General features: G+C 48.6%; 1 protein-coding gene and 1 pseudogene across 1 annotated transcript in view; both read right to left on the bottom strand.

Moving 5' to 3' along the window:
- The window catches only part of PHKA2 (phosphorylase kinase, alpha 2 (liver)), a 79,506-nt gene that overhangs the window by 10,026 nt on the left and 43,929 nt on the right, over positions 1-25,551 (bottom strand). The window contains exons 10-25 of the mRNA XM_006893809.1: positions 25,037-25,159; positions 23,625-23,720; positions 16,062-16,169; positions 14,229-14,307; positions 11,971-12,105; positions 9,155-9,264; positions 7,962-8,106; positions 7,606-7,684; positions 5,687-5,856; positions 4,758-4,931; positions 3,462-3,550; positions 1,948-2,081; positions 1,443-1,599; positions 728-807; positions 500-578; positions 283-412 (exon numbers count right to left, since the gene is read on the bottom strand). Of these exons, the coding sequence (XP_006893871.1) occupies positions 283-412; positions 500-578; positions 728-807; positions 1,443-1,599; positions 1,948-2,081; positions 3,462-3,550; positions 4,758-4,931; positions 5,687-5,856; positions 7,606-7,684; positions 7,962-8,106; positions 9,155-9,264; positions 11,971-12,105; positions 14,229-14,307; positions 16,062-16,169; positions 23,625-23,720; positions 25,037-25,159 (1,888 nt within the window). The remainder of the gene's footprint in view (positions 1-282; positions 413-499; positions 579-727; positions 808-1,442; positions 1,600-1,947; positions 2,082-3,461; positions 3,551-4,757; positions 4,932-5,686; positions 5,857-7,605; positions 7,685-7,961; positions 8,107-9,154; positions 9,265-11,970; positions 12,106-14,228; positions 14,308-16,061; positions 16,170-23,624; positions 23,721-25,036; positions 25,160-25,551) is intronic.
- LOC102848161 lies at positions 17,356-17,856 on the bottom strand (annotated as a pseudogene).

Raw genomic sequence — 25,551 nt, 5'->3', positions numbered from 1 at the left:
GACTGTCGGGGCTCTGAGGAAAAACATCGCAGCCTCGATCCTCCTGACTTCAGTAGGTAAAGCCCCGCACTGGGGGCCTGGGCCAGAGAGGCACTGGAATGGACAAACCTGGTCCAGGCTTAGCACACTGGAACTTTGCAGCATGCCCTCCCCAAGCGGCCACATGTAGGTAAGGAGGTGAGCTCTGGGGGTGGGTTGGTGGGGCAAGTGCAGAAGCTGCCAGTCAGCAGCAGCCCCCTTGTCTCCCTAAACCGAGAAGCGAGCGTCGGTCCCCGAGCTCACCTGAGCAGTTGAGGCTCCGCGCCAGCTCCGTAGCCATCACCTGGATGATGAGTCCAATCCGCAGTCGGAGCATCTCCGCGAAGAGGCTGGGCTGGGCCCGGACATACATGGCCAAGTAGACTATGATTTCCTGGTGCAGACAGAGTGGGCCAGGGTCAGACACGAGAAGAGGGGCTGGGGTGGCAGGCAGGCCCCAGGGCAAGCGCACAGTCCCAACCTGGGTGAGGACAGCGATGCTGATGTCCTGCCCGCTGGCCTCGTAGATGAGTCTGGTGAGCTCCTCTGGGGGGAGGGGCCTAGAAGGGGGTGGAAGGTCACAGACTCATAGCTGCCCAGGGGCAGGGTCTCCTCACCCCCACAGAAGAGACTGTCAGGTAAGAAGGCGCTAACTGAGGGCAACAAATCCTGGTGCCCCCTCATTCCCTTCTGAGCCCCAGGAACTCACGCAGAGATGATCTTCTCACGGGGCTCAGGGGGCAGGCCCACGGTGAGCTGCTTCTGGTGCGACAGCAGGTCCGTGCAGGCCTAAAGGTGTGGGAGAAGCCACAGGATTCACTGCAGACGTATTCGAACCCTTCACACTCAGAGCCCAGGCTGAGCAGTCTGGGGCAGGGCCAGGCCCTGGGGATCTGTATGTCTCCTCAGTGGGGGATCTAGGGGGTATTCGATGCTCACTCACTGACAACACACTGACCTGACTCTTGACCAGGCTGGCTGGGCCACCGGAGACACTGCTGGGAAGGGCTTACACCACACGGCAGGCCCGAAATGCTAGCACCCCTACGTTAGGCACACAGCAAATGCCGCCACTCCACTCTACCCCGAACACCACTTGTACAGGGCCCGGGTGGGAAGGACTGAGTGTCAGCACGCCGGATGTGCGGAAATGTGCTCTATCAGAGGACTGACTGCAGGACACTAACACTGACCGCAGAACACGAGCACCTGCGCGCCGTGTCTAGTAAGCCATTTCTTGTGGCTATTAGGGGCCAGTGCCTCTCTCCTGAGGGCGGTGAGAGGTGCTTCATCTATGTGTGACACTGGTTTCCTTAACCAACTGTGGGCGCCTGTCCCTTGCTTCTGTGACAGGAAGACTGGATGTGGCGGAGGGCATGGGGCTAATGGGAGGACAGAGACCAGCCCAGCATGATGGCACTGACCTCCGCCAGCACCTCCACTTTCTTCCTAAGCAGGCCAGAGATGTAGCGGATTAGGCCCCACTCCTGGTTCAAGCCAGCTTTCCCGTACAGTTCGCTGAGGAGGACGTGAACGGTGACGCCATGCTGCCCCGAGAGGTTTGTGTCCCAGGCAGGGCCCCTGTCAAGAGGTGGAAAGCCCAGAAAGATGACACTCAGAGTTGCAAGGCCGGATTGTGGCAGCAGCGCCAAGCTGGGAAGGGAGGGAGACTGCTGAGGGCGGCTCATGGTCAGGAGAAGCGGAGGTCTCGGCTCGGTGGCCCCACGTATATATGAGGAAAACGACTAGTTGGGGAACCACATGTTCCTGGGAGGCTGAGAAGGGCAGGGACGTCACATCTTCCGTGTCACCTCCACGTCACTGGGGGTGAACAGAGGCACGGCCCAGGCTTGCTGGAAGGCCAAGAAGGCCCGGGGAGAAACTAAGGAGGGTGGAGAGAGCCCAAGCTAGTGGAGACCGTCGACTTACTTGACTACATAAAGAATATACAGGATGTCTGCTTGGTCCTGGAGGTTGGAACAATCTTTCAGCTGCTCAATCAGCTTCATGCAGTCCACATCACCATGGTCATCTTGGGGCCACTGGAAAGGACTTTCAGGAGGCTGTTGGTACAGAAGCCCAAAAGAAGGCTTTTCAGAAGACATGGAGGGGAACACCCACCATCCCCGGCCTGTGGCCATGCCGGGCTCCAGTGTTATCTTCTGCACCTATTTACATGCTTTGCGTCTTCTCCTCAGGGAGCTCTGGTGGCCCAGTGCTAAGAAGCTGCCCCACTATGCCAAAGGCTGCGCTGGAGGAGGACGGGCAGTGTCCTTCAATGTGATCTACAGCCTCTGAGAACCCGCTGGAGGCTCAGCTAGGACTCAGAACACACAACCACCACTGTAACAATACTCTTCTCAGTGTGCCAGCACCTCAGCCAAGGTCTCCACGAGGCAGGACTCAACAGGCTTGGCTTTTATTTATGCGAAGCTCCAAACCAGGCAAAACTAACGTGCGGGCTGAGGGGCTTGTGTGCCGATTGACAGCTGGGGTACTGGGGGAGGTGGAGGTTGGGGATGTGAAGAGCTGTGGTGGGTGGCCATGCACAGAGCTAGACCCCTCTGCTTTATTCTCTGCCCACGGGCCCCTCAAATGTATGCAGGTGTCAAAACATCTAGAATCGAGCTCAGGTTGAAGCACTCTCCAACAGAAATGGGACCTTTCTGTTCATGTAAGATAGAATCGGAGAGGCTTCTGGAGAAAAGAACAAAATCTGGGGAACACCTTGGGGTCTTCCTAGGGAATTGTTTAACTATTCCCCCACGCCCTCACATATTAAGAAAGTTTTAGAATAAAGAACCCCACAGCCTGCTCTCTGTGTGTGTGTGTATGTGTCAACCTCGGGCTGGTCAGCTCAGATAGGGTTGGGCTAGGTACGGAGTTAAGTTTATTTCCTCTTCTGCTACTCAAGTTCTGATAATATGTACGTCTGCAGCCTTTTCCTAGTCACAAAATAAAAATGTTGGTATCAAATTAAATGCACACACTACAGTGTGGCGCTCTGGTGCCCTGGTGGTAGGAACCTGCATTGCAATCCCAAAGGCATCAGAGCAGGATGGGCAGTGCCTCCTGTACCATTAAAGGGCTTCTGAAAACCCTATGGGTCGGTTCCAACTCAACAGCACACTACCACCACCACCGTGCAAATCAGATTCCAGAAGACAAAGTGACTGAGCTCCTGATTCTAAAAGTCCTCCTGTGTTCATGTCACTGCCATCAACTTGGTTCCAAGGCTGGAAAACTTAATGGGAAGAGACTGGCCAGCTTCTCCCTGAGGATCTGACCCACCAGACACACACAGCCTCGCTTTAAAGCTCCTCCTAGAAGTCCTAGATATCAAAAAGTACGCTTCTTTCTTTTGAGCCTATTTAAAACAATTCATGAGACCCAAAGCACCACTGTAGCACATTTTACATCCCTGAGCTTGTCAAATGCTTCACCTTTTGGAGAAGTGGCTGCGGAGAATCAACCAGATTCAGCGACTTCCGGTGGGTACTCAGGACACTGTTGGGCAATGCCATGGAACCAACTGGAAAACAAGAATCCAGAGATAGTTTCATTAAAATACACCTAAAACCAAGGGGGAGGAAGAGAGAGAGCACTTCTGAGGAGTGAGTGTGGCATAAGCCATAGAAGAGCTGAGGTACAGAAGACAGGAGAGTCAACTCGGGAGACAAGCAAAGGAACTCTCTAGAATGATGAAAAGGAAGACCTCAAAGTAAAAAGCAATGCACCCCAAGCAAGGTCAGAAGACACCACACCATGAATTCAAAACAAGCATGCTGAAAGGCTATCGCCACCACACCCTATTCCATTGTACTCTTTTTAATTTATTGAAAGTATACTAAAATGTGGTCTACCAAAACAAAGGAATAAACTGAGAATGCGGAACACAAGTGATTCTGGAAACAGGTAATCAAACTAAGATATCAGCCAAAGAAATTCCAAGATGACAGTAAGGGGGTCACAGGTGGCAGGTATGGTGGCAGGTCTAGTGTGTAATCCACCTAGAGGGGGACTCATGGGTGCTGAGAAAGACAGTGGACCCCAGACACTTGCAGATATGCTTGAACTTAATACGGAAATGTATATGGCAAGACCACTGGAAGGTGTGGAGAGAAAGCAAAGCAGAAAGACAAGGCAACTGCTAACTTTGGAAAGACAAAAAGTCAGATGGCAGTATGTTATAATACTCAGTTGTATGTAATATGTGCATATAAGTTATCAAGGTGAAGACTAAGTTATCTAAACTTTTTTGTTAATAATATTTTTATTTTATAGTGCTTTACTTCCAAAGTTTGTATACATTGTTTTTCACGCCAGATCTTTCTCATTTCCTTTACCCCCTCCTTCCCTCCACCCTGTTTATCTAAATCTTCAATATAACCACACTGGTAGGGCAGGGAAAGGAAAGGGAGGAGTGATGATGTAAGATCTTGAAATCCTCATTAACACAACAGGAAGTCAAGAGATAACAAAATAAAACTGATGGATCACAAGACGACTGTATAAACACATTATTTTAGAAAAAAACAATGGAGCTATGTAAATGCCAGAAGAAATAGCTGGAAGAGCTGAAAGCGAAAGTGGCTGCTGCCAAGGCAGCGGCCTGGGGGCGTTGGAAGGGGTGAGGCAGGAAACATCTATGTTTTATTACCAATTAGGATTCTTTTATGTCTGTGTGTTAGTTTGACAAGAGAAATTAAGTTAATAGGCAAAAAAAGTTACTAACGTACACGGAATTTCCAAACCCTTTGCCTTTGCCATGACGGAAAGTATATCCCGAGTAGAGTGGACGGCACTGAAAACATGGCACTCTTCTGTCTTCTTACAAAGAGGCGGCAGGTAGCACTTCAGAGATGTGCTCTGCAGCAGGTGGTTGATATACTGGTCAAGGTCATCCTGGCTGTCTGTAGATGGACAGGCAAGAAAAAGAGGCAAAGAAAACAAGCTGCAGCACCATTCCCAACGCAGAGGTGTGCCTTTGCATGGCCATATGCTACGTGGGCAATGCCAGTTAGGACCCCGCTGACCTTGAGACGCTGGCACAGCCCTTCCAGCCCCAACAACCTAACAGTGATTCACAGAGACAGTGTGTGTGCTTAAAATCGTCCTGCTTGGGAAAATTTTATCCCCAGAAAAGACAAGTCAGGGTAGTGTTTCCATCACATTATCCCAGCAGCCACTGCATAGTCTCTTTGTTCTAATGCGTCATGAGTGAGCTTAGCATGATGGGTCCTCCATCCCTAGTTCCACCTACCATCTGAAAGTCAAAATGGATCACTTGAAGCCATGAGGTGACTCAGTTTGGGTAGAGAGGTTCTAAGTACAGGGCCACAGAACACATACCCCATCAAGCCTAAGTTATGCTACTACTCCTTTTGAAACTCTAAGCACTGCATTTCTGCCTTCAGGGATTTCTGGTGAAGAGCCCTAGTTCCTAAAACCCCTTGTTCTTCCATGTGTAATAAAGTCCCACTTTTGAGGGTGTCAGGCACAGTTTAGGTTTTAGAATTGGCATCTCTCTTCATTCTCGTTCCTTCGGGTTTCAGAAACGTCTTTTTGGTTGTTGGAATTGTCTGTGCTTGAGCCTACTGGCAATTTCATCACAACATCAGGCTTCACTCACTGACCAATGCATGCGCAGACACCTCCCTCCCCATACCTCTTCTACAGGTGTCTTCTAAAAACCCTCCCATGTCAGCGTCACTGTCGGGACTGGTGGTTCCTTCGCTGATGTCATCAAACAACTTCTCCTCACTGTCGGGATCCAGGAAGGTCAGGTACGTGTAGAATGAGGTGGTGAGAAAATCCGAAAGGAACCCCAACTTCACTCTGCCAAGAGGACAGGGTGGTAGTAATGCTGATGGAGTGTGGACCCACTTCCGCAATGAGTCAGCAAGAGACTTAACCACCAGGTGGCACTTCTACCAGAATCAATAAATGTGTAACTCCACAGAGCATTCCATTTAAGTAGTCAGTTAAGAAATGAAAATTCAAGGCAAAGTATGAAGTGGAAGCAGATAGCATATTAAAGGCCAAAAGGAAACACTAATTTCTTCCTCTCAAGCCAAACTCAAACACAAGAGCTATTTCACATTGAACCTAAGGCTTGAGAGAACGTACTGAGCAAACCACTTTTAACCAAAACCAACTCTTGAAGTTCACCCTAAAGCAAGGGGATCCAAATAAAACCGTACGTGAATTTTTCCTGGGCACACTTGTGATCTGGCTGATACATTTCTGCCACCTGCTTCAGTCACGCAGGGCCAGGGGATCACAGTGAGAGAGAGGCTTCCCAGAACCCAATGGCTCTAGAGAGGGATGGGATGGGCAAGCCTGTCACCCGTGTGGTTCTACTGTACAAGGCCACGCAGAGCTCAGCTGACACAAGGAGGCAGGGGCTGGCCGTGTGGCTCTGAGCGGTGGGCTATGCAGCCCCGCCCCAGGGCTGGGTGCCTCAGCACGCCACCTGCAGGAGGCAAGGTACTTGGGTGCTTCGTCAGCTAGGATCCTTCCTGCTGGCCAGCCTGTGGCTGTGAATTTGTTCAAACAGGTGAGGAAAATGTGTCAGGACTAAACTCAAACATGCAGTACAAATCTGTCAGAGATGCTGAAGCTTCAGAGGGCAAACTGATTGCTTCGAGAAAGGCAGTCAGCAGGAAGGGAGAGCTTAGTCTGAAGGGGTAAAAACCTTCCAACAGGCCATGGGGCTGGTCAAATGACAGTCGTCTTAGACTTTGTGGGGTGTGGCAGGGAAACAGCCACGGGAAGGTCCTTTCTGATCCAGTCAGTGAGAAGCGACTGGGTTATAAGGCTCTAGAGAACACCATGGTGGAAGAGCAATCATTTCACAGCACTTCAGATTGCAAACCTCCCCACCGCCACCCATGTGGACCTCCAGGGAGAGCCCAGAATGGTGTGGGAGCCCAGTTTTTTAAAAAAAATCCTGAAGCAGAGTAAGAGCTAAAATGAGATGTTCCTCAAGTTATCTAGAACTAAGCAGATTTTGTCCCAAGTTCTGTGACCATCTGTTTCTCTAGAAGCTCCCGATTGCCAGCAGCTTTCTCCAGCCCGGCCAGTACTGATGGCTGCTGTGGGTGCCCCTGCTCTGCACAGTTCCTTGTCCAGGAAATGGGAAGAGAGCCCACCTCACAAAGGGGGGAGTCAGCATGAGCACACAGAGAGCAGGAAGCGTGCTGTGAGCACTCAGTGAACGGCATCCAACACAATTTTCACAATGAGGAGATAAAGGGGAGAGGGGAAAACAGACCGTAAAAAGGTTCAGTAAGTTCTCCTGGTCAGGCTGAGTGCGAGATGGCTGACTGGATGGAGACTGTCACCATGGAGCCCGCCGTTAAACAGCCCCAGAGGGGCCAGCAGAAGCCTGACACGCGGGCTACTTGTTGCCCACAGCAAGCCCTCAACACTTTGCGAGACGCTGCGGGTGCCACATGAGTGGCTGGGTCACATCAATTTCAACTTCCTTCTCACCCTAAAATTCCATGCTTCAATGTGCAAACAGTCACTCTGACAAATGCAACAGTCGATGTTCAGTGTGTCTTTAAAAAAATCACAAGTTACCTCGCTCCTCCAAAGTAGCCATCTTCTAGTTTTCTGATCGTAGAAAGAACAGCAGGGTGAATGTCTGAGCCGTCATTTGCTAAGGGACGTTAAAAAAAGAGAGAGAGAGAGAGAGACTGAGAGACAGAGAGATGGACAGATAAGGTGATTTAATCCCAGAGCACAATTCTGGGCATGTGTGGAAAGGTTTTCTTCAATGGGACTAAACTCAAATACTTATAGCAGAGATGATTCCTGACAGAAGACATCCAATGACTAGGGATTGCCCCCTGGCACCTAGCTCCTTTCCATGGCAGCTATCTGAAGTATTTAGGAAAGGGCCCAACCCCACATCAGAGAGGGTGAGTGAGCGTTACTTAGCATCGTGTGGGTGATGGGGAAGGTGAGTGTGGGTCGGCCCGTCATCCGCCAGCAGGTGCACAGGTGGGCCAGCTCGATACGTAGCATCTCTACGATCATCTCGTTGTCCAGGGCCAGGTAGAAATGATGCTGGTCAGTGAACTGAAAGTCAAAACAGGCCAGGTAAAAGCACCTGCCATCTATCCTGTAACATCTCGAGCTGTTGCTCGTGACAGCACTAAGCCTTCTGTTTTGTGGCCCAGGAAAGGCTTGGTCCCAGCTTTGGTCCATCTGATCAGGCGCTGCTTGCCAAGGAGCACTGCTTCGTTGGTGCAGAAGGGAAGGCACGTGCCTAGCGTTATTTCCAGCTCCTTCCCCAAGACTGCTCTCACTGAAAGCAAATCAATAGCTCCTTAATTGCTCCCCGTCCTGGGCTGCCAGCTTCAGCACTGAGCTGAGCAGAGGGGGCTAGTGGCTGCGAGTGGGTGTGCCTGGACTCTGTTTACCTGGTGGGTGACCCTGCTAATAAGCGAGAAAGGAACTGTTGCCTGATATTGGTGACAATCAAATTGTCCTCCTGGCCTCAGAACCAGTCCATGCTCGGCTCTGGACTGATTTTCACTGACAGGAGAAAGAACTCACAAGCTCTTGGTGAGCAAGCAGAATAAAATAAGATGCAAAAAAGCTAAGGCTTCAGCCTGAGACAGTGTGGCTGAGCGAGTGCCCAGGTAGACAGGGGCACAATCCATGTGGACAAAGCTGTCTTTCAATCAGCTCAGATGGATGGGAAATATGGACGAAGGCACCCCTGCAGGTCTTTCCAGAGAACTTTCTTTGGAAACAAAAACATGGAACACGATGTCCGTGATCAGAAACCTAATTGAGAATAGTCAGTATCTGGCTTGGGTCTGAAAATCAGGCTGATTGAATATCACACAGAGAGCAGGTGATCAAGAGCATCGAGTGACATGTCACTAGCAAATCTGTAAAACTGGGTGTCAGTTGTACTCATGACTAGAAGTGATGCCCTCTCGGTACAAGCTAATGAGCATTTATTGAGCATCGACTGTAAGCAAAAAGAAAAAACAAAAGGAGTAGGAACTGGGTGCCATCTTCCATGTCTATGCAAACATCAAGGAGAAATGTCCGCCAGACAGAAGAGAGCACTGACATCAATGCTTGTTGGTTTCCCCCGGCCTGCTCTGCTCACCTGAGGGGTGAAAGTGAAGATCTGGTTCCTAATCACGTAGAGCTTAGATGTACCAAGGATGCCAATGTGTCGATAGGGTCGCCCGCTCAATTTCATATTCTTGTTGCGTCCTATTTGAAAATCAAAAAGAGCGACTGGAATTAGCGAGTCAACATGGTAAGAATGTATCTAGATGGCTGAGGGCAGGGGGTGATCAATCTGCTGTCAGATGATCCACTCTGCAGTTGAGTGTGTCTAATAGCATTGTTGCTGTTGTTAAGTCCACTCAAGTTGGAATCAACTCATAGCTAACACTCCAGTGGGTTTTCAGAGGCAGTAAGTCACACAGGAGACGACTGCCCATCTTTCTCCTGCAGAGCAGCTGGTGGATTAGAACTACGTGCCTTCTTCAAGCTGGAAGCACAAGTCCTTGATCCTAGGCCACCAAAGCAAGCTTGTAATACTGCTGTTGTTATTGTTAGGTGCCATCGAGTATAACTCATAGCAACTCAATGGACAGCCATCCTGAAACCTGCCTTATTTATCCTGTGCCATCGTCATCTTTGATGCACCCCCTTTAAAGGGAGATAAGGCTGAAGATAAGTAAACACATCTCACGTCCTTCTTTCCATGCACACATAGGAATAGAACCTGGTCCAACACTCCATGGAATAAAACCAGTAAAAGGCCTTTATATTCATTCTTCAACGAGATGGAAAAGGTAATTTCCAATTTTATCGGGACTAGAAAAAGACCCCGAAAAAGCAAAACACTACTGAAAAAGAGAAAAAAAGGTAGGAGGCATCTCACTCCCTGATCTCAAGTCCTACTATACAGCTGTAGTGGTCAAGACAGTGTGGTCCTGGTACAGAAACAATGAAAGAAACAATGAAATAGAATGGAGAACCCAGAAATCAACTCACCCACCGCTGGTTAAAATATCTTTGACAAGGAGACAAAATCTTTTAAGTGGGGAAACAATAGCCTCTTTAACAAATGGTATTGGCAGAACTGGTATCTGCAGAAAACGTAAGCAAGACCCATACCTCACACCTTATACAAAAAAAACAACTCATGGTGGATCAGGGACCTAGAAGTAAAACCAAAGACATAAAATTCATCAGAGAAAAGCTATGAACAACTCTAGAGGCCCTAATCCACAGCATGAACGGGCATAATGAAAAACCTACAACCAGGATAAAATAAAATAGATAAATCATTCTGATTTTAATTCCAATGCATATCAAAACACTTCTCCAAGAGGGTAAGAAGTAGTACCATATATTGGGGAAAAAATATTTGGCAATGAAACATATGATAAGGGACTCATCTAAAATTTACAGAATACTCCAGCACCTTGGCAAGAAAAAGTTAAATAACACAATCACAAAATTGACACAGGACATGAATAGACACCTTACCAAAGATGACAGTCAGATGGCAAACACACACATGGAGAAATGTTCAAAATCCCTAGCTCGATTCTGAGAGATGCAAATTAAGACAACTTTAAGATATCATCTCGTGCCAGCAATAACAGCAAAGTTCAATAGGGAAGCAAAGAACCAATGCTGACAAGGTTGTGGAGAGACTGGAACTCTCTCATATTCACGGCTTGTAAGAATATTAAATGGTACAGCCATTACGGAAGACATTCAGGCGCTTTCTCAAAAATTCAGAGGCAGAAAGACCATTTGACCCAGCAATGCCACTACTAGGAATATACCCTCGAGAAACCTGAGTCACGACTCAAACATATCTTTGCCCACCCATTTTTATTTCTGTGTTATTCACAATAACAAAGAGATGGAAACAAACCAAATTCCCAGCAGCAAACAAAAGGATAGAAAAACTATGGTATAGTCATACAGTGGAATACCAAGCAGCAATGAAACACAATGAACTCATAAAACATTGCACAACCTGAGTGACCCTGAAGGACATTATGCTGAGTGAAATATCTCGGTCAAAAAGCATACCACCGTTATAAAATAGGACTGACATGGGGGGGGGGTTTGGGAGTAAAATAGGAAAAGAGTAGACAGATTATAAACAACACTGCATTGGAACAGAGGGGAAGAACTTTCTGGAAGGAATATACGATTAGCCATTGTATGTTCGATGGCGATCTGGAATAAGAGGCACATTGCACAGTGGACTGGGGCGGGGGAAGGGATAGGAAGGGAGGAAAATGTGCATCAAAGAATAAAAAAAAATCATTATTGACTAAAAAAATCGTAAAAAGTAGAATAAAAAAGACTTTTCCAGTCTTTTTGCTGACATGCACTATTCTTCTGGCCCAAAAGACCATATTGGTCAGGACAAAGGATAATATCACAGCACATTTTTGGTCAGAAGGTCTGATTTTAAAGAGAGATTTTAGAACATATCTCCCTATGACTTGTGTTCATTTTTTAAAAATGTGATATGGGGGGAAAATTACAAGTCTTTATGGATAATTTTTGTGTGTCTTTAGTACAAAGTTATACGAAACACAGATTTTTCAAAAGTCAAGAAAACACTCCATTTTTAATGGGCAAATGAGCGTATTTTTATACTACTGATGACAATTCTCAGGATCCAAATGACTCTTCTGCCTGTGACTTTTCAAACTTGAGGTCCCTATTTCGTTCTCTTCAGGCCACTCTGCCTGCTCATCGTCCTCTGAAGGGATGTGAGAACACAAGGGCACCAGCTAGGAGGGGTCCCCCTGCTGGCATGCATGTCCAGCTCAAGGCTCTAGAATTTTCCCAGATCACAGCCCCCCACCCACCTCTCAAGTTCCACCTGAGATGCCCCTCCTCACAAAGCACACCCCGATACATCCCTACACTTACCAAGCTTGGCATATATGTGGCTAAGGATCCGGCCAGGTTGAACGCGGATGGGATAGACGTCAGAAATACTCTGAACGTTTATCCCATGTTTCCTCAACAGCTCCTTAATTTGATTGTTTTCGGTCAAAACAGCCACTGTGGACGAGATGGGAGAAGAACTGGCACCAGGTGCAGCGCCGTGCCCTCCGTGGCCCTGCATCCATTACGGTTCTTTTCCTCTGGCTGCGGCAGCACATCAGCATGCTCCCCGTGGCCCTGTGTGCTCTGAAAGCCACTGTGCTCATCTCGCTGCTGCCCGCTGTCCCCAGATGACTGTGATACATCACTAACCAGTGTTTTCCATGGGGACTGTCTGAAAGAAGCTTCTATAAACCATCTTCAACAGATTACCACACCTCAACTCTGTTCTGCACCTCCTGGGTCTGTGCTGGTTCTACCCTGCCTTAGGCTCCACAGGGATGCCAGGAGAAGCCTATAGTGAGTGGAGTCTGCTCACCCTGGCTGTGGACCAAGGGGGACAGCACTTAGGGCAGCCCACCCGAGAGCAGGCAAAGCAAGTGGCAGGTCAAAGGCAGCCTGGTCCACCCAGGGCCATAACACTGGGCCTGGGCCTTAGGTCTACGGTTCCCAACAGGGGACATGTGGCTCTCCAGCAGGAGCGGCTCCGGGTGCCAGGGTCACTGGGCTGGATGGAGGTGCCAGTCTTCCACTTAGGGCCACATGGGGATCAGTCTTCAGCACCTGAAGCGCTGGCCTTGGTGAGAAGGGGCAGTGCCTGGGCAAAGGAAGGTGTCTCAGAGGGCACCACAGAGGGATGAGGGCTGCAGCAGAGCACGGGCTGGACAGTGCAGAGGGCCGGCCCGACTGCGCTCACACAAGACGAGAGGCCTGGCTACTACTGGGGGGCCTGCCACCACCCCGTCCCCAGCCACTGTTTGCACAGGTTGTTCGGGCCTGAATATACTGCGAGGAGGAAGGCCACTTCCATTTCTTTGCCTAGCAGGTGTACTCATGACAGTATCTTGCATCTCCACAGTCCAGCTGGCACTTCCCAGCCCGGGATGGAGATGCTGCACGCTGACATGGCCAGCTGGGGTGAGCAGGGCCTGGAACCTGACTCCCACCCCAGCTTCATCATGCAGACCTGGTGGGTCTCTTCAGGGTGAACAAAACCACACCCTTTGTTGAAGCCTTCCTTCTAGAATGAGTTCTGCACAACACGCCCACCCCCTCACGCAGCGTGGGGCAGACATAATCCTGAACTTCCCTCACATTTTCAAAGATGCTGGTCAAGCTCCGGCAGGACCCGGACTGCAGCATGACTTGCAGCCTCACACAGGGTAGCCGGCCACACTAGTGCTAGACTCCAGAGCCAGGGTGTGAGGCCATGAGTGACTAAGTTCATTTCAAAGCCTTAAAGATGGGACTAGTGACCAGTGTCATCTCAACTTTTACCTAATCGGCATGCTGGGCCTTGTGGAGGGCCAGGTGGCCAATACTGACTGGGTATTCTCATTGGACCACAGGCAGTGGCCTCAAGGAAGAACAAAGAATGCCTTTCATTTGTTCAGTGATTGCTTCCAGTGTCTTAACTGCATGGTGGCAATCAAAACAGAGCTGTTAAAATAGCAAGGGCCTTGTCTTTTAAGAAATGCAGACTAATTTAAGCGGGAAAAGTTGTTTGCAAAATGGGCTACGATACATGACTGTACATGTATACAGGATGTGTGACTGATTTAAGAGTTCTGTGAGGCACAAAAAACATTTTGGTGCTTCTCTGGAGCCCCTCTGGTTTAATCCTCTCAATGACCCACGAAGAGGGCACAGACGCAGCTGTCCCCGGCCCTCCTCCCTGGCCAACTCTGCTGAGAACTCAAAACGGGAGGAAGAAACACTATGTCCATGGCCCTTATGGGTGTCCTGAGCTCTGACCGGGATCAGGTTCCATTTTCCAAAGAAGAACACTTATTTAAAAAAAAAAATGCTGCTCAATGAATTACTTGTGCCCCAGCTGGAATTGGGGTGTAAGAAACAATTGCTTTGTGGAAATTAAATTTGTGGTTGGGAAGAATATCATTGCCTTTGGGAGCTATTGCGTTATACAAAGGTATTTCACAGTGCTGCTAGACCCCAAATCATACACAAGTTTGGCTTTGTTGTTTTTATTTTTTTTACATTAAATGGGAAACTAGGGAACAATTGGAATTAAAAATAGCATTGCATTTTCAAAGTTAAATATGAATAAGAAACATACAAACCTTGTACTACAACATCAGGTTTGGCTGAAGTGGAAAATCTTCTATTTAAGGGATCAATTTCACCAGTGGCAAGGAATCCCTAAGAAAAGAGGAGCAGTCACACTATGAAATACTTACTAAAATTTCATCTAAAAGTGAAGTTTAAAAATGTAACCCTTTGGGGCTCATAACATGCAGAAATATCCCTTTTTCTTTTTTTACTCAATTACTTACCGTCTCGGAAACAGGATGGCTTGTTCATGTTATCTCTGTAGACAAGGCACCTACCTCTCAAGATGCCCTCTGGGTGCAATGGTTATTTGTGTGGCAGCTAACTCAAAGGTCAGCAGTTCGAAAGACCAGCAGTGTGCTTCAATAACAATGTCAACTATTTCCAGAGCCCTCTGTGTGCTGGGTGGAGTGACTCTACCTATAGGCACATCGAGGCCTGGGGAGGTGGGCAGGCCTATCAGCTCCGTTGTACAGACGTGAGTGGCCAAGCAGGGAGTTGACACAAGGATTAGCTTCTGGAAGAAAACTGCTCCCTGTGCATTTGGCGACTATGGAGTACCTCATATATTCTAGAAATGGTCTGAACCCCATGAGGGAAGATCTCAGTGCTTGGGGGTTCAGAGGAGGAACTGATCCTACTGTTGGGCCCAGACGAGTCCCTTACCTGGGGCATGGGTGAGAATTGTTTGCTTGGTCTCATGGGCCCGAGTGGCAAGGAATAGCAGAGGAGAGCAAGCCAACCGTTCCACTTTACAGCTGAGGACAGCAAGGCCCCAAGAGGTCAAGTGGCTTACCCAAGGCCACAGAGCATTAGAGATTGACTGGTTTTCCAAGAAATATGTACGTATTTTCCTTATGACTAAGACAGGGAGGAAAAAAAAAATCCCCCAAGCCAACAAACCTCAAATTCATCGCCACTGAGTCAGGAGCGACTCACCACTGGCTCACACCAAGTTCTGTGAAGCTATAAATGGCAGCAAAGGAAACTGCTCAGCTTTCTCCCAAGAGTCTGCTAATGGATTTGAACTGCCTGAGAGATGCTGTCATTAGGTTAAGCAGCACAACTCCCTACAGACTATGCCACAGAAGCAGAGGAGGCAGTCCATATCCCTAAGAGTAAGGGCAGTCCAAGAGGACCAGACATGAACCAAGTGCCCCCTCAGCAACCACAGCCCCCTTGTCTGCCCCCGCAGCAAGTGTCCTCCACACAGCACTTCCCTCGTTTCCAGAGCTGGCCGCCTACCCAGGGCTGAGCCAGTGTACGGGTCAACCCAGCCCAAAGGGTGGAAACCCCTGCTCCTCCTGGTCTAAGGAGTGAGGTTCCAGTAGCTCTCAGACATTTCTATCTTCAGAGCTTAATTCAGTCTTCAAATAAGACAATGCCGTGACCTGCTGGGTGAGGTACAGTGGGAACTCCTGACTACCAAATCCACCCACAGGCAGAAAACTCTGACTGCTGCCTCGTCACGAGGGAGACCTCTGAGCCCTTCCGGTGCCTGGGACGGCCAGGCAGCCCACTGGCAGCAGGCCTTGTCATTGCCCAAAACCCATATCTACTCCAGATGTGTTGGGGCGAACTGAAGACACTTCCAGACTGTTGCGGACCAACCATTCAGACAGGTTCGGGGTGCAGGTCAGGGGCACCAGCAGGAGGGACAGGGAGTGCTCAGCAGGGCCCATGCTGAGCTGCTTAAATGGAAATACGGTCTTACACACCCAGGTGGCAGGCCTCAGGGCCAAGAGTCCAGCTGACTTCAAACACGCGAATTTGCAACAGACACACACCTGTCCATCCCAGCGGAGAACCTCTGTATGATCCCCAGCTCAGACCAAGCTCCTTACCTCTGCCAGCAGCAAGCCGAGGATGTATAGCGACTGACCCCACAGATGGGGCAGCTTCCCTAGAGGCACTCTGTCCACAGTGTGAGGGTTCTTATACTCTTCGTCCACCTGGCAGAGAAGAGAACACAAGGTCAGTCATTGTTGTTATGTACCATTGAGAACACAAGGAGGCCAGTCGTTGTTGTGTACCATCAAGTCAGAAGTGACTCATACCTGACCCTCCAGCACCTTTTCAGAGGCTGTAAATCACCCAGGAGGAGACTGCCCATCTGTCTCCCATGGAGCAGCTGGTGGATTCGCAAGAAGATGGAACAGCCCAAATGTCCAAACACAAACGAATAGATTGAGAAATTATGGCACATTCACACAATGGAATACTATGCAGTATGCAGGAGCAATGATTTTATAACTTATTACCCAACTTGGAAGGGACTGGAGGACATTATGTTGAGTGAACTTAGTCCCAAAGGGATAAATATTTACCATTATTGTAGAATAAGGATCCAAGAGAGGTGGGAGGGGTTGGAAGCAGAGGGATGAGGAGGTGCAGGGTGAGAAGGGATTAATCATGGGGTTGTACAATTTGATGGGTGAGGGGGTGAGGGAAATGGCAAGAATCTGTTCTCTAAAACAATGTATTAGAATTTTTTAAATAAATTAGTAGAAATTTTAAAAAAAAGCAGAGGGTCAGATTTGGAGCACACCACCTTTAACCAGACAGGGTGACACCATGACAGCACTGATGGGCTTAAGCATGGCAGAGATTGGTTGTGAAAAAGCTGCTGAATTGGGCAAGGCTTTGATCTGCTGATTCCAAACAGGATGTGAGAAACTCCATGAGCCTATGCAAAGAATCACCAGTAGGTGGCACTGTTTCCTGAAGAAATGAGCCCAGACTACCACACCCATCCCTCCATTAAGTGATCAAGAAGCTGAAGTGCTTGCGGGGCTCCGGGCTCCGTCTCATCAAAAAGGTAGCAGTTATTCTGCAGCCTTCTCTCAGCTGCGCTCCCTGCTGGCCTTCAGGTGTTGATACGCTTGCACATCTTGCTTAGGGGAAAGGCCCGAGTTGCCAATGAGTAGATCGGCTTGTGGGGACCCTGTGTGTGTCAGAGTAGAACTGTGCTCCACTTTGAAATGGGTGAATTTTTTTTTGAGGGAGGAAAAAAGGTACTTTTCAGTTTGAAAGCCACAGTTAATCTTTCTATAATTAGATTAGGAGAAAATGAAGAACACACTGGTAGTAGGAAGCAGCAGAAGTCTTCTTAAGTCTGGCTTTTGATGACATACTCAGTTACTGTGCATTTCCACTGTTTTTCCATGGCAGAACATATGGCAGAGACCTGGGAACTCGCATACCTGAAGCCAGGTTACTCTTATGTTCTGTAACTATGCTGGTTGCAGGGCTGTTGTTGCCACAGTAGGTGGCTGTGCCCCAGACAAATGGGCTACTGGTCTGTTCCCACAAATCTTTATCCCAGTCTTCATCACAAAGAGGACACTGCAATGTGCTCTCAGTGAGAGTCTCTTGTCCAAGGTTCCTTGTCTGATTGATAATATCCTGCTCAATACAACTCTTGTCATTACAGCCTGAGATATGATGACTGATTTCTGTCTGAGGAACCTGGTGGCGAGCACTGAAGCCACAGGTGGCTAATTTGTTTGCGACATCAGGATGATTCTCTCTGCATTCGATTAGATAAGGAAACCTGCAGGCCCTGATCTGGTGGTGTTTATCATAGGGGCACTGTAAAAGCTTTTCAGGGTCCGGGGAATCCATTTAAGTTTCTTCCATGTTGGAAATGAAGGAGACGAATCTTTTTCCTGTGATGCTTTTCCTTCTCTCCCCTCAAAGTTCCTATGCTTTTCATATTACACTTCAGTGAAATGGACAAACTATGAGCAGCAGTCAAGTGTGGGGCCTGCATGTAGTCGGCTCTAAGGAGAGCTCAGGACCTGAGGAAAGGAAGCGGTCCCTTCATATTTTCTTCCTTGTCCACACCCTCTCGCAGACAACTTTTCTTTGACAACTCTGTGTGGACTTGAACCTCCAATCTTTTGCTTAGCAACTTAGCATGCGAACCATTTCAATCACTCAAGGTGATTGAAAACCCAAGTCAACCCACGGGACGCAGTCATCCTCCTCCAAAGGAAAAGATCCAACGAAGGAGTTCACTTTCTGCTTGTGACACAATCAGTACCCTTGAAAATATACGCAAGGCAAACCTAAAGCGTGCAAACATAGCAAATCCTTTAAAACCCTAAAGTAGGTACCAGGGAGCTCTGGTGGCCTAGCAGTAACGAACTGCGCTGCCAACCTGAAGGCATGCAGTTTGAATCCATCAGCTGCTCCGCGGGGAAAAAGGAGGCCAATCTCCTCCCATGCAAGGGCTTTCAGAGGCAGTAAATTGGATAGGAGAATGCCCATCCTTCTTACGTGCAGCAGCTGGTGGATTTGAACCACATGCCTTTGGCATAGCAGTGCAGCCTCTTACCTCTGGGCCACCAGCGCTTCCTTGCGATTTACTGCCTCTGAACATCTGCTAGAGGGGCCAGTTGTAAGTTGGTTCTGACTCAGTGGTACATAAGAAAATGTATAAGCCAAGGAGAATTAAACTTCACCCCCAAACAGTCAATGCCAGCTCGGGTCGGAAGGTCGGAACGCCTGTAGGATTCCCATGGGTGTAAATCTTGATGGGAGCAGACTGCCATGTTGTCCTCCCACAGAGAAGCTGGTCCACCTTACGGCTAGCGGTCCAGTGTTTAGTCCATTACACCGCCAGGGCTCATTTAAGAGTCCCCACCCCTCAAATAAGCAAACAGAATAATAATATGGAAGGAGATTCTTCAGAATGTCAGAGTGGTGAGCTTCACTTTCAGCTTTCTGCTCCCCCTGGATGTTTTGCAGTATGAAGGATTGTTTTCACAGCAGGATAGTATTTTACAGCTCTTTGAAAAATTAGAAGTGTTAAGACGACCCGCAAAGATCTAGAATGAGAAACATTACCGTATTTTCCCATGTACAACGTGCACACAGATAATATGCATATGCTGCACATATGAAACTAACGTGAGGGGTGCACAATTTGCGAAAGAGCGTGTAATACGCATGTTATGAGTAAAATACCATCGCTACAAAGAACAGGAGGCAGACAAGTTGTCCAAATAGAACAGACAGCCGTGCTTTGCTCTCACCCCACCCACCCAGGCCCATCTAAACTGCTCTCTGCTCCACTGACCCCTATCTCATCACCTTAGTCTGAGGTACAGTGAGAGAGAGGCCTGCATGGGGTGGGGCGCTGCACAAGTTCACCGAGCTGAGGAAATGTTGCTAGTGAGTCAACTGTGACTCGTCGTGATCCCATGAACAGATGCGAACCTGCGCCACCCTCACCATCTCTGATAGACCTGAGCCCGCTGCTGCAGTCACTGTGTCTGTCTATCCATCTGCTTGAGGGTCTTCCGCTCTTCCACTGACCTTCCAGCTCCGCCAGCATGATGTCCCTCTCCAAGGAAAAGCCTCTCCTAACAACACGTCCAAAGTATGTGAGAAGCAGCTTCCCCATCTCAGAAGCACCCTGGCTGCTCTTTCCCAAGACACGTTCGCTATCTGGGCAGTCTATGCAATATTCAGTACAACTGAAAGGCACAGCTCTTCTTGTCATCCTTAGTCACTGTCCAGCTGTCAGATGTATGTCGTTGCGTACTGTCAAGTCAGAACTGGAAGGCAGTTACTTGCACAGGAGTTGAGTGTCCATCCTTCTCCTGCAGAGCAGCTGGTGGCCTCGAACCACATGCCTGCTGGATTGCAGTACTGCTTCTTGCCACTGGACCACCAGAGCACCCTCTCAGATGTATAGCAAGTGATTCAGGTGAACCTTAGTCTTTACACTGACATCACTGCTCTTCAGCACTTTGGGGAGGCCCTATACAGCAGATTTTCCCAGTGCATTATGTCTTTTGAGTTCTTGACTTCTAGTACCAAGGGTGTTGGCTGTGGATCCAAGTAGGATGAAATAATTCCGAATTTCAACAGTTTCTTCATCTATCATGATGTTGTTGTCCATTGGTGAGAACTTCTGTCTACTTCATGTTGAAATATAATCCATACTGAAGGCTCCAGTAGTCCTTGACCTTCTGCAGCAAGCACTTCAAGTCCTCCTTACTTTCAGCAAGCACGGTTGAGTCACCTGTATAAAGCAGGTTGTTGTTCAGTCCTCCTCTAGTGCTGATGCCACAGTCTTCTTCACTGAGTCTACCTCCTCCAATGATTTGCTCAGCATACAAAATGAACAGACACAGAAAAGATATAGCCCTAATACACAACTTCCCTGATTTCAAACATGCCATGTTCCCTTGTCTGGATAAGGAAATGCTGTTGTCTTGTACCATCAAGGTGACACTCCAGCAGGTTTCCAGATGGGAGGAGACTGTCCACTCTTTCTCCCTCCTGCAGAGCAGCTGGTGGATCAGAGCCTCTGGGACTGCAGCACACATTGAAATTCAAGCTGTGGTCCCTAGCCCGGGCTGGGGCCATTCCCAGGACAATTCCCCTCTTCTGCTTGGCTCAAAGGCGCCATCTGGGCCTGTGGTGACCCTGCCTGCTGGCATCCTCCCAGTAGCATGCAGAGAGCACTCTACATGCTATTGATGTGATCAGTGAGCCTCTCGGCTGTCGTCTGGAAGCAGCCACCACGAGCTGTGGCCAACATCAAAGGGCACCTGAGCTCAGTGCCCAGCACACACGCAGAAATATGCCACATGGAAGAAGATGTCATAATGACAAGTAGAAGGCCAGAGCAGAGGAAAAGTGCAGAAGAGAGACAGCTCCAAAGGACTCTTTTTAAAAAACTTTAGCAGACATATTTATAATTTTATCCTGCAAGAAGTGGATAACAAGGTCTTTATAATCAGAGTATATTTAATAATAACTATGTTATGTGTTGTTGTTATGAGCCATCCAGTTGCCCATGACTCAACAGCAACCCTATGTACAACATCTCTAAACTCTGCTCTGTCTCTGACACTCCCATCCCAATTACCCCGTCACTGAATCAATCCACCTCATAGAGGGCTTTCCCCTCCTGCGCCGTCCCTCTACCCTCCCAAGTATGATGTCCCTCTCCAAGGACTGGTCCCTCCTTACAATATGTGCAACCATAATAACTATAGCTACCATAAACTATGTACTAAGCATTGTCAAAGTAAAATGTTTTTAGTGTCTTTACGTATGCCTTTTAGGAAAATAGGTTTTCATTCACTTATTCATATACTTTTTCTAACATTAATTGTACAATGTATTATCGAATTGGCACTGAATTTTTAAAAATGTGTAGCCAGCACTGTCTACTAGAAAAAAAGTAACTTATAACACTTAGCACTTCCTATAGTGACCAAATGTACTCTGGAGGCGAATGGCCATCATCTTCCAGGAAACAGACTCAATAGCCTTAAAGTCATCTACTTCCGATTCATTGGCTGCCAGATTTCAAATAACCTCTGATTGCTAATTTGACTTTGTTAAATGCCTCAGTTCTAGAAAAGGAGTAGAGGATATGACATTTAGTTGCCAGGAAAGTACTCCCAACCCTCCCAGCCAGCCTCTCCCGTCCACACACACATCAAATGGCATAGTGAACACGTGCCAGAAATCTAGGTTTAAGGCCCTTTGAGGAAAGGGCCTGCACTGCGCAGTGGAGAAGGCCACTGTCTTTGTCCTTGACTCTGGAACAAACACGGCAGGAGGGCACCTGTTCCCACTGAGATGAGGCAGCTGGAAAGCTTTCCGAGTCCTGGCTAAGAGGCCAGACTGCTCGGGTTGAGAGACCACTGGACGGTACAGCAGCCCTGAGGGGCAGCCCAGCAACGAACCAGCAGGCTGTGCTACTGTAAACGCAAAAGAACGCTATGAAACTCACTGCTGTTGAACTGAAATCAACTTCTAGCTGACCCTCCACTGGGTCTCCGAGGCCGTCAATCACAAGGGAGGAGATTGATTGCCTATCTTTTCCCCTCAGAGCTACTGGTGGATTCAAACTGTTAGAGAGGGGAAGCCTTTGGGTTAGCAGCCCAACCTGCTATGGACGAGGCCACCAGAGCATCCCCCAAAGAACTAAAGGCTCCTAAATAAAAAACACACAAAAACTACTGCCATCACGTTGGCTTTGAGTCACAGTGACCCCAGAACAGAGCAGAAGTGCCTGATAGAATTTCCAAGGCTGTCAATTTTTACAGAATAACACTGTCACAGGCTGCTCCCGTAGAAGCAGCTAAGCTAGTGACACTTAGCCACTAACCCAACTTCAGTGGCCGCTGGACTCTTGAGCTCCGGATCCTTAAAGGATGCATCCTTAGCCAGGGTCCTCAGTGCTTCCAGCAACAGGATGTTCCACTTCTTACGGAAACTTACCTCCTTTCCTTGATTTCCCCATTGCTTTAATTGGTTCTGTTATCTAATGGACAACCGCTCCCACTCCTTGCTCCTTTGAGATTGGATAAAGCCAGAACTAGACAAGTGGGACTTTTTGCCTGAACAATCAAGTATCTGACTCTTTCTTATTTTCCCCCAGGGCACCTTTTCAGAAGCTCAGTGGTACAGATATCCTCTGTCATCTGGAAAGGTCCCATGTGTGTGCAGCCTGCGGTCTGGAGGAGGCCCTGGACCTGGGGACCAGGCTGAGCTGAGGCTCTGAAAGGTCCCTGCAAGTTCTCTTGTTAGGTGGGCCCAAACCACCCATAGAACACCCAACCTCGTTGGTGCATGCCCGGCTTTCGCTGGTTACAAATCCCTGTAGACTTTTTGGGGGAAAATACAGCTCTCTGATGGGCCTTTTCCTCCCACAAGCTCAACAGTACAGCTTCCAAGCAATGGGCACTTCAGAAGCATTTCCTTCTTAGAAATACTAGACATTTAGAGAAACTGTGTACCCTGTGAACACAAATTAGGAAGCTAGCTAGTACAGAGATGACCTATGGGCAGCTTCTTGGAGCTGGACAGTTGCTATCCCTGATGTAGAACACCATCGACCTTCTCAATCCTTCAGTCCTTAGCTTGGGAGCTGGCTGAGGCACAGGAAGAGACTTCTCAGCTCTCTGGCTGATTATCCTTTGGAGAAGTTGAAAAACAGGGCGCATGCCAGTGTTTTATTCTTTTAGGGTTTGTTCTGCCTCTGCGGGGCCTCAGCTGGCACCCCACGGCTCAGCATGCATCAGTGTGCTTGCAAAGCCCGACATAACCTCACTGGATTGAACTACCTACCGCTCTACAAGACGCTCAAGGAGACAATGTGCCTGTTAGGCCTAAAATCCCCTGCTGTGCCAGCCAACTGACTCACAGCGAGCCTCAGCTGGGCTTCTCAGGCTGTAAGTCCTTACAAGGCCAGAGTGCCCGGGCTCCTCCTGAGCAGCTGATGGATTCCAACTGCCGACCTTCTGGTGAACAGTCCTACATGTCAGGTACACCACCACCAGAGGGCCTACAAGTGCCGTGAAACGACCAAATGGCCAGTCCCCAACTCCCTTCATCCTGGAGAGCAGCACAAAGGGGCCCCGGCCCCGCGTTACCTTGCTAGGGGGGATGGCGTACAGCTCCGGCATAAGGTGGATTCCGTTCTTGCCTCCGATCAGTATGCCCTCCAGGGCCTCTTGGTACTCTTGGACCTAGAAGAGCCCCAGACGGCATGGGATGAAGGCAGTCTTACTGTTAATAGGTACTGCAACATGAAAAACAGCCCTCTGGACAGCAGATGAGAACAGGGACACAGGGCGGGGAATGCGTACATACCTATCTTCAGACCCAAGAGTGCAAGAAACACAGTAAACCAAGTGAGGAAGAGAAGTGAAGGCTGGCGATGGAAAGAGTGTTAGACATTCAAGAAGAAAAGAGAGAGAGCCTGATGTGCTCAAGAGACTGAAGGGTTAGTGTGTGCTTGCATCACAAAACTCAAAGTGGTGAGAAAGCAGCCTCATGTGGTGAAAACAAAGGCCAGATCTTACTGGCTCCCAGGTAATGCAGCAAGTCTGTACATTAGCCAGAAAGCAATTAGGAAGTCATTCAAAACTTTTAAGGAAGGCGGCAATGTAATTTGCCTTTTTAAAAAATATTGTGTGTGTGTGTGTGTGTGTGTGTACCATCAAATTGGACTGGTACAGGAGGAGATTGGGAGATTGTCCCTCCTTCTCCAGCATAGCATCTGGTGGATTCGAAATGCATACCTTTGGGATTGCAGTGCAGCTTCTTGCCACCAGGCCACCAGAGGTCCCTGTAATTTGCCTTTTAATATGACTATTCTAGCAGAGGCATGCAGAATGACGCCAGGGGCAAGCAAACTGGAGGCTGGGAGACCAGTTAGGAGGCCGTTACATCAGATGCCAGCAGCAGCACTGAGCTGCTCTCTAGTGGCCCTTAAAGAATCACGTCTCCTAGTACCAATGGCCTGGCATAGTCTGCTCTCCCTGAATAAGATACGGCCCCGTGGCCCGCTCTAAACAGCATGTGACAGAAATGACACTGTGCCACTTCTGGCTCTAACTCTTAAGAAAGCTGGGCAGCTTCTACTTCTGTGTTACAGGGGAAGAGAATTACCACAGAAGTTCGCTGCTGGAGACTCCCACGCTGTGAGGAGCCAGAGACCGCAGGCCAGAGAACCGAGGCCGCAGTTCTGCCAGCCAGCACCAGCTCGTCAGCCTCGGAAGGGAGGACACCATGGCAGTGTCTCCTCCAGCCCCACTGGGGCCACCTCAGTCGAAAACAGTGGAGACAAGACAATCTCTCTGCTGCGCCCACATTCCAGAATCATGAGCAAATAACATAGGTGTTGCACTAACCTGCTAAGTTTGGGGACAGTTTGCTAGATACAGACAGATCACTCAATCGATGGCTTGCATTTTCTGCATAATCTTACATGCAAATAGTAATTAGCACACCAGTGGAATGAAAATGCTTCTTTTCAACACAGCACCCAGCACTTCCTCACCTGAACAGCATCTCCACTGAAGACTCCATCAATTATGAAGTATGTCCAGAAGACAGGCCACTCGCATTCGATGTTTTCAAAGAGCTTGAGTTCTGCAGGATCATAATGCAATCGGTTTGGGTCCTGGAATCAAAGTGAACGCACACATTGTAAAAAGTCTTGTCAGGTGCACATCTCACCGAACATCACTGAGCTTCACTTGCTGACCTTCTCAAGGAAGTCTTGAGGTCGTTGTGTTAGGAGGTCGTCTAGTGTAACGTTAGGTGCCATCAAGTCGACTACAACTCATAGCCACCCTCTGAATGGATCTGAATCCTGGCCTATCATGAGCTATCTTTACCATGTGTACTGTTAACAGTCACTGTGTCGATCCATATTGACGCGAGTCTTCCTCTCTTTCTCTGACCTCCACCCTTCCCAGCATGATGTTCTGTTCCAAGGACTGGCCCTTCCTGACAACATCCCCAAAGTATGTGAAATGAAGTTTCACCATCTTTTCCTTTTAGGATGAGGAG

This window comes from Elephantulus edwardii, unplaced genomic scaffold, assembly GCF_000299155.1.
Source record: "Elephantulus edwardii isolate Elephantulus edwardi_28Jun2011 unplaced genomic scaffold, EleEdw1.0 scaffold00131, whole genome shotgun sequence".
Classification (NCBI taxonomy): Eukaryota; Metazoa; Chordata; class Mammalia; order Macroscelidea; family Macroscelididae; genus Elephantulus; species Elephantulus edwardii.
The sequence above is the reverse complement of the archived record's forward strand: the minus strand, read 5'-3'. Positions and strand labels throughout refer to the sequence as shown.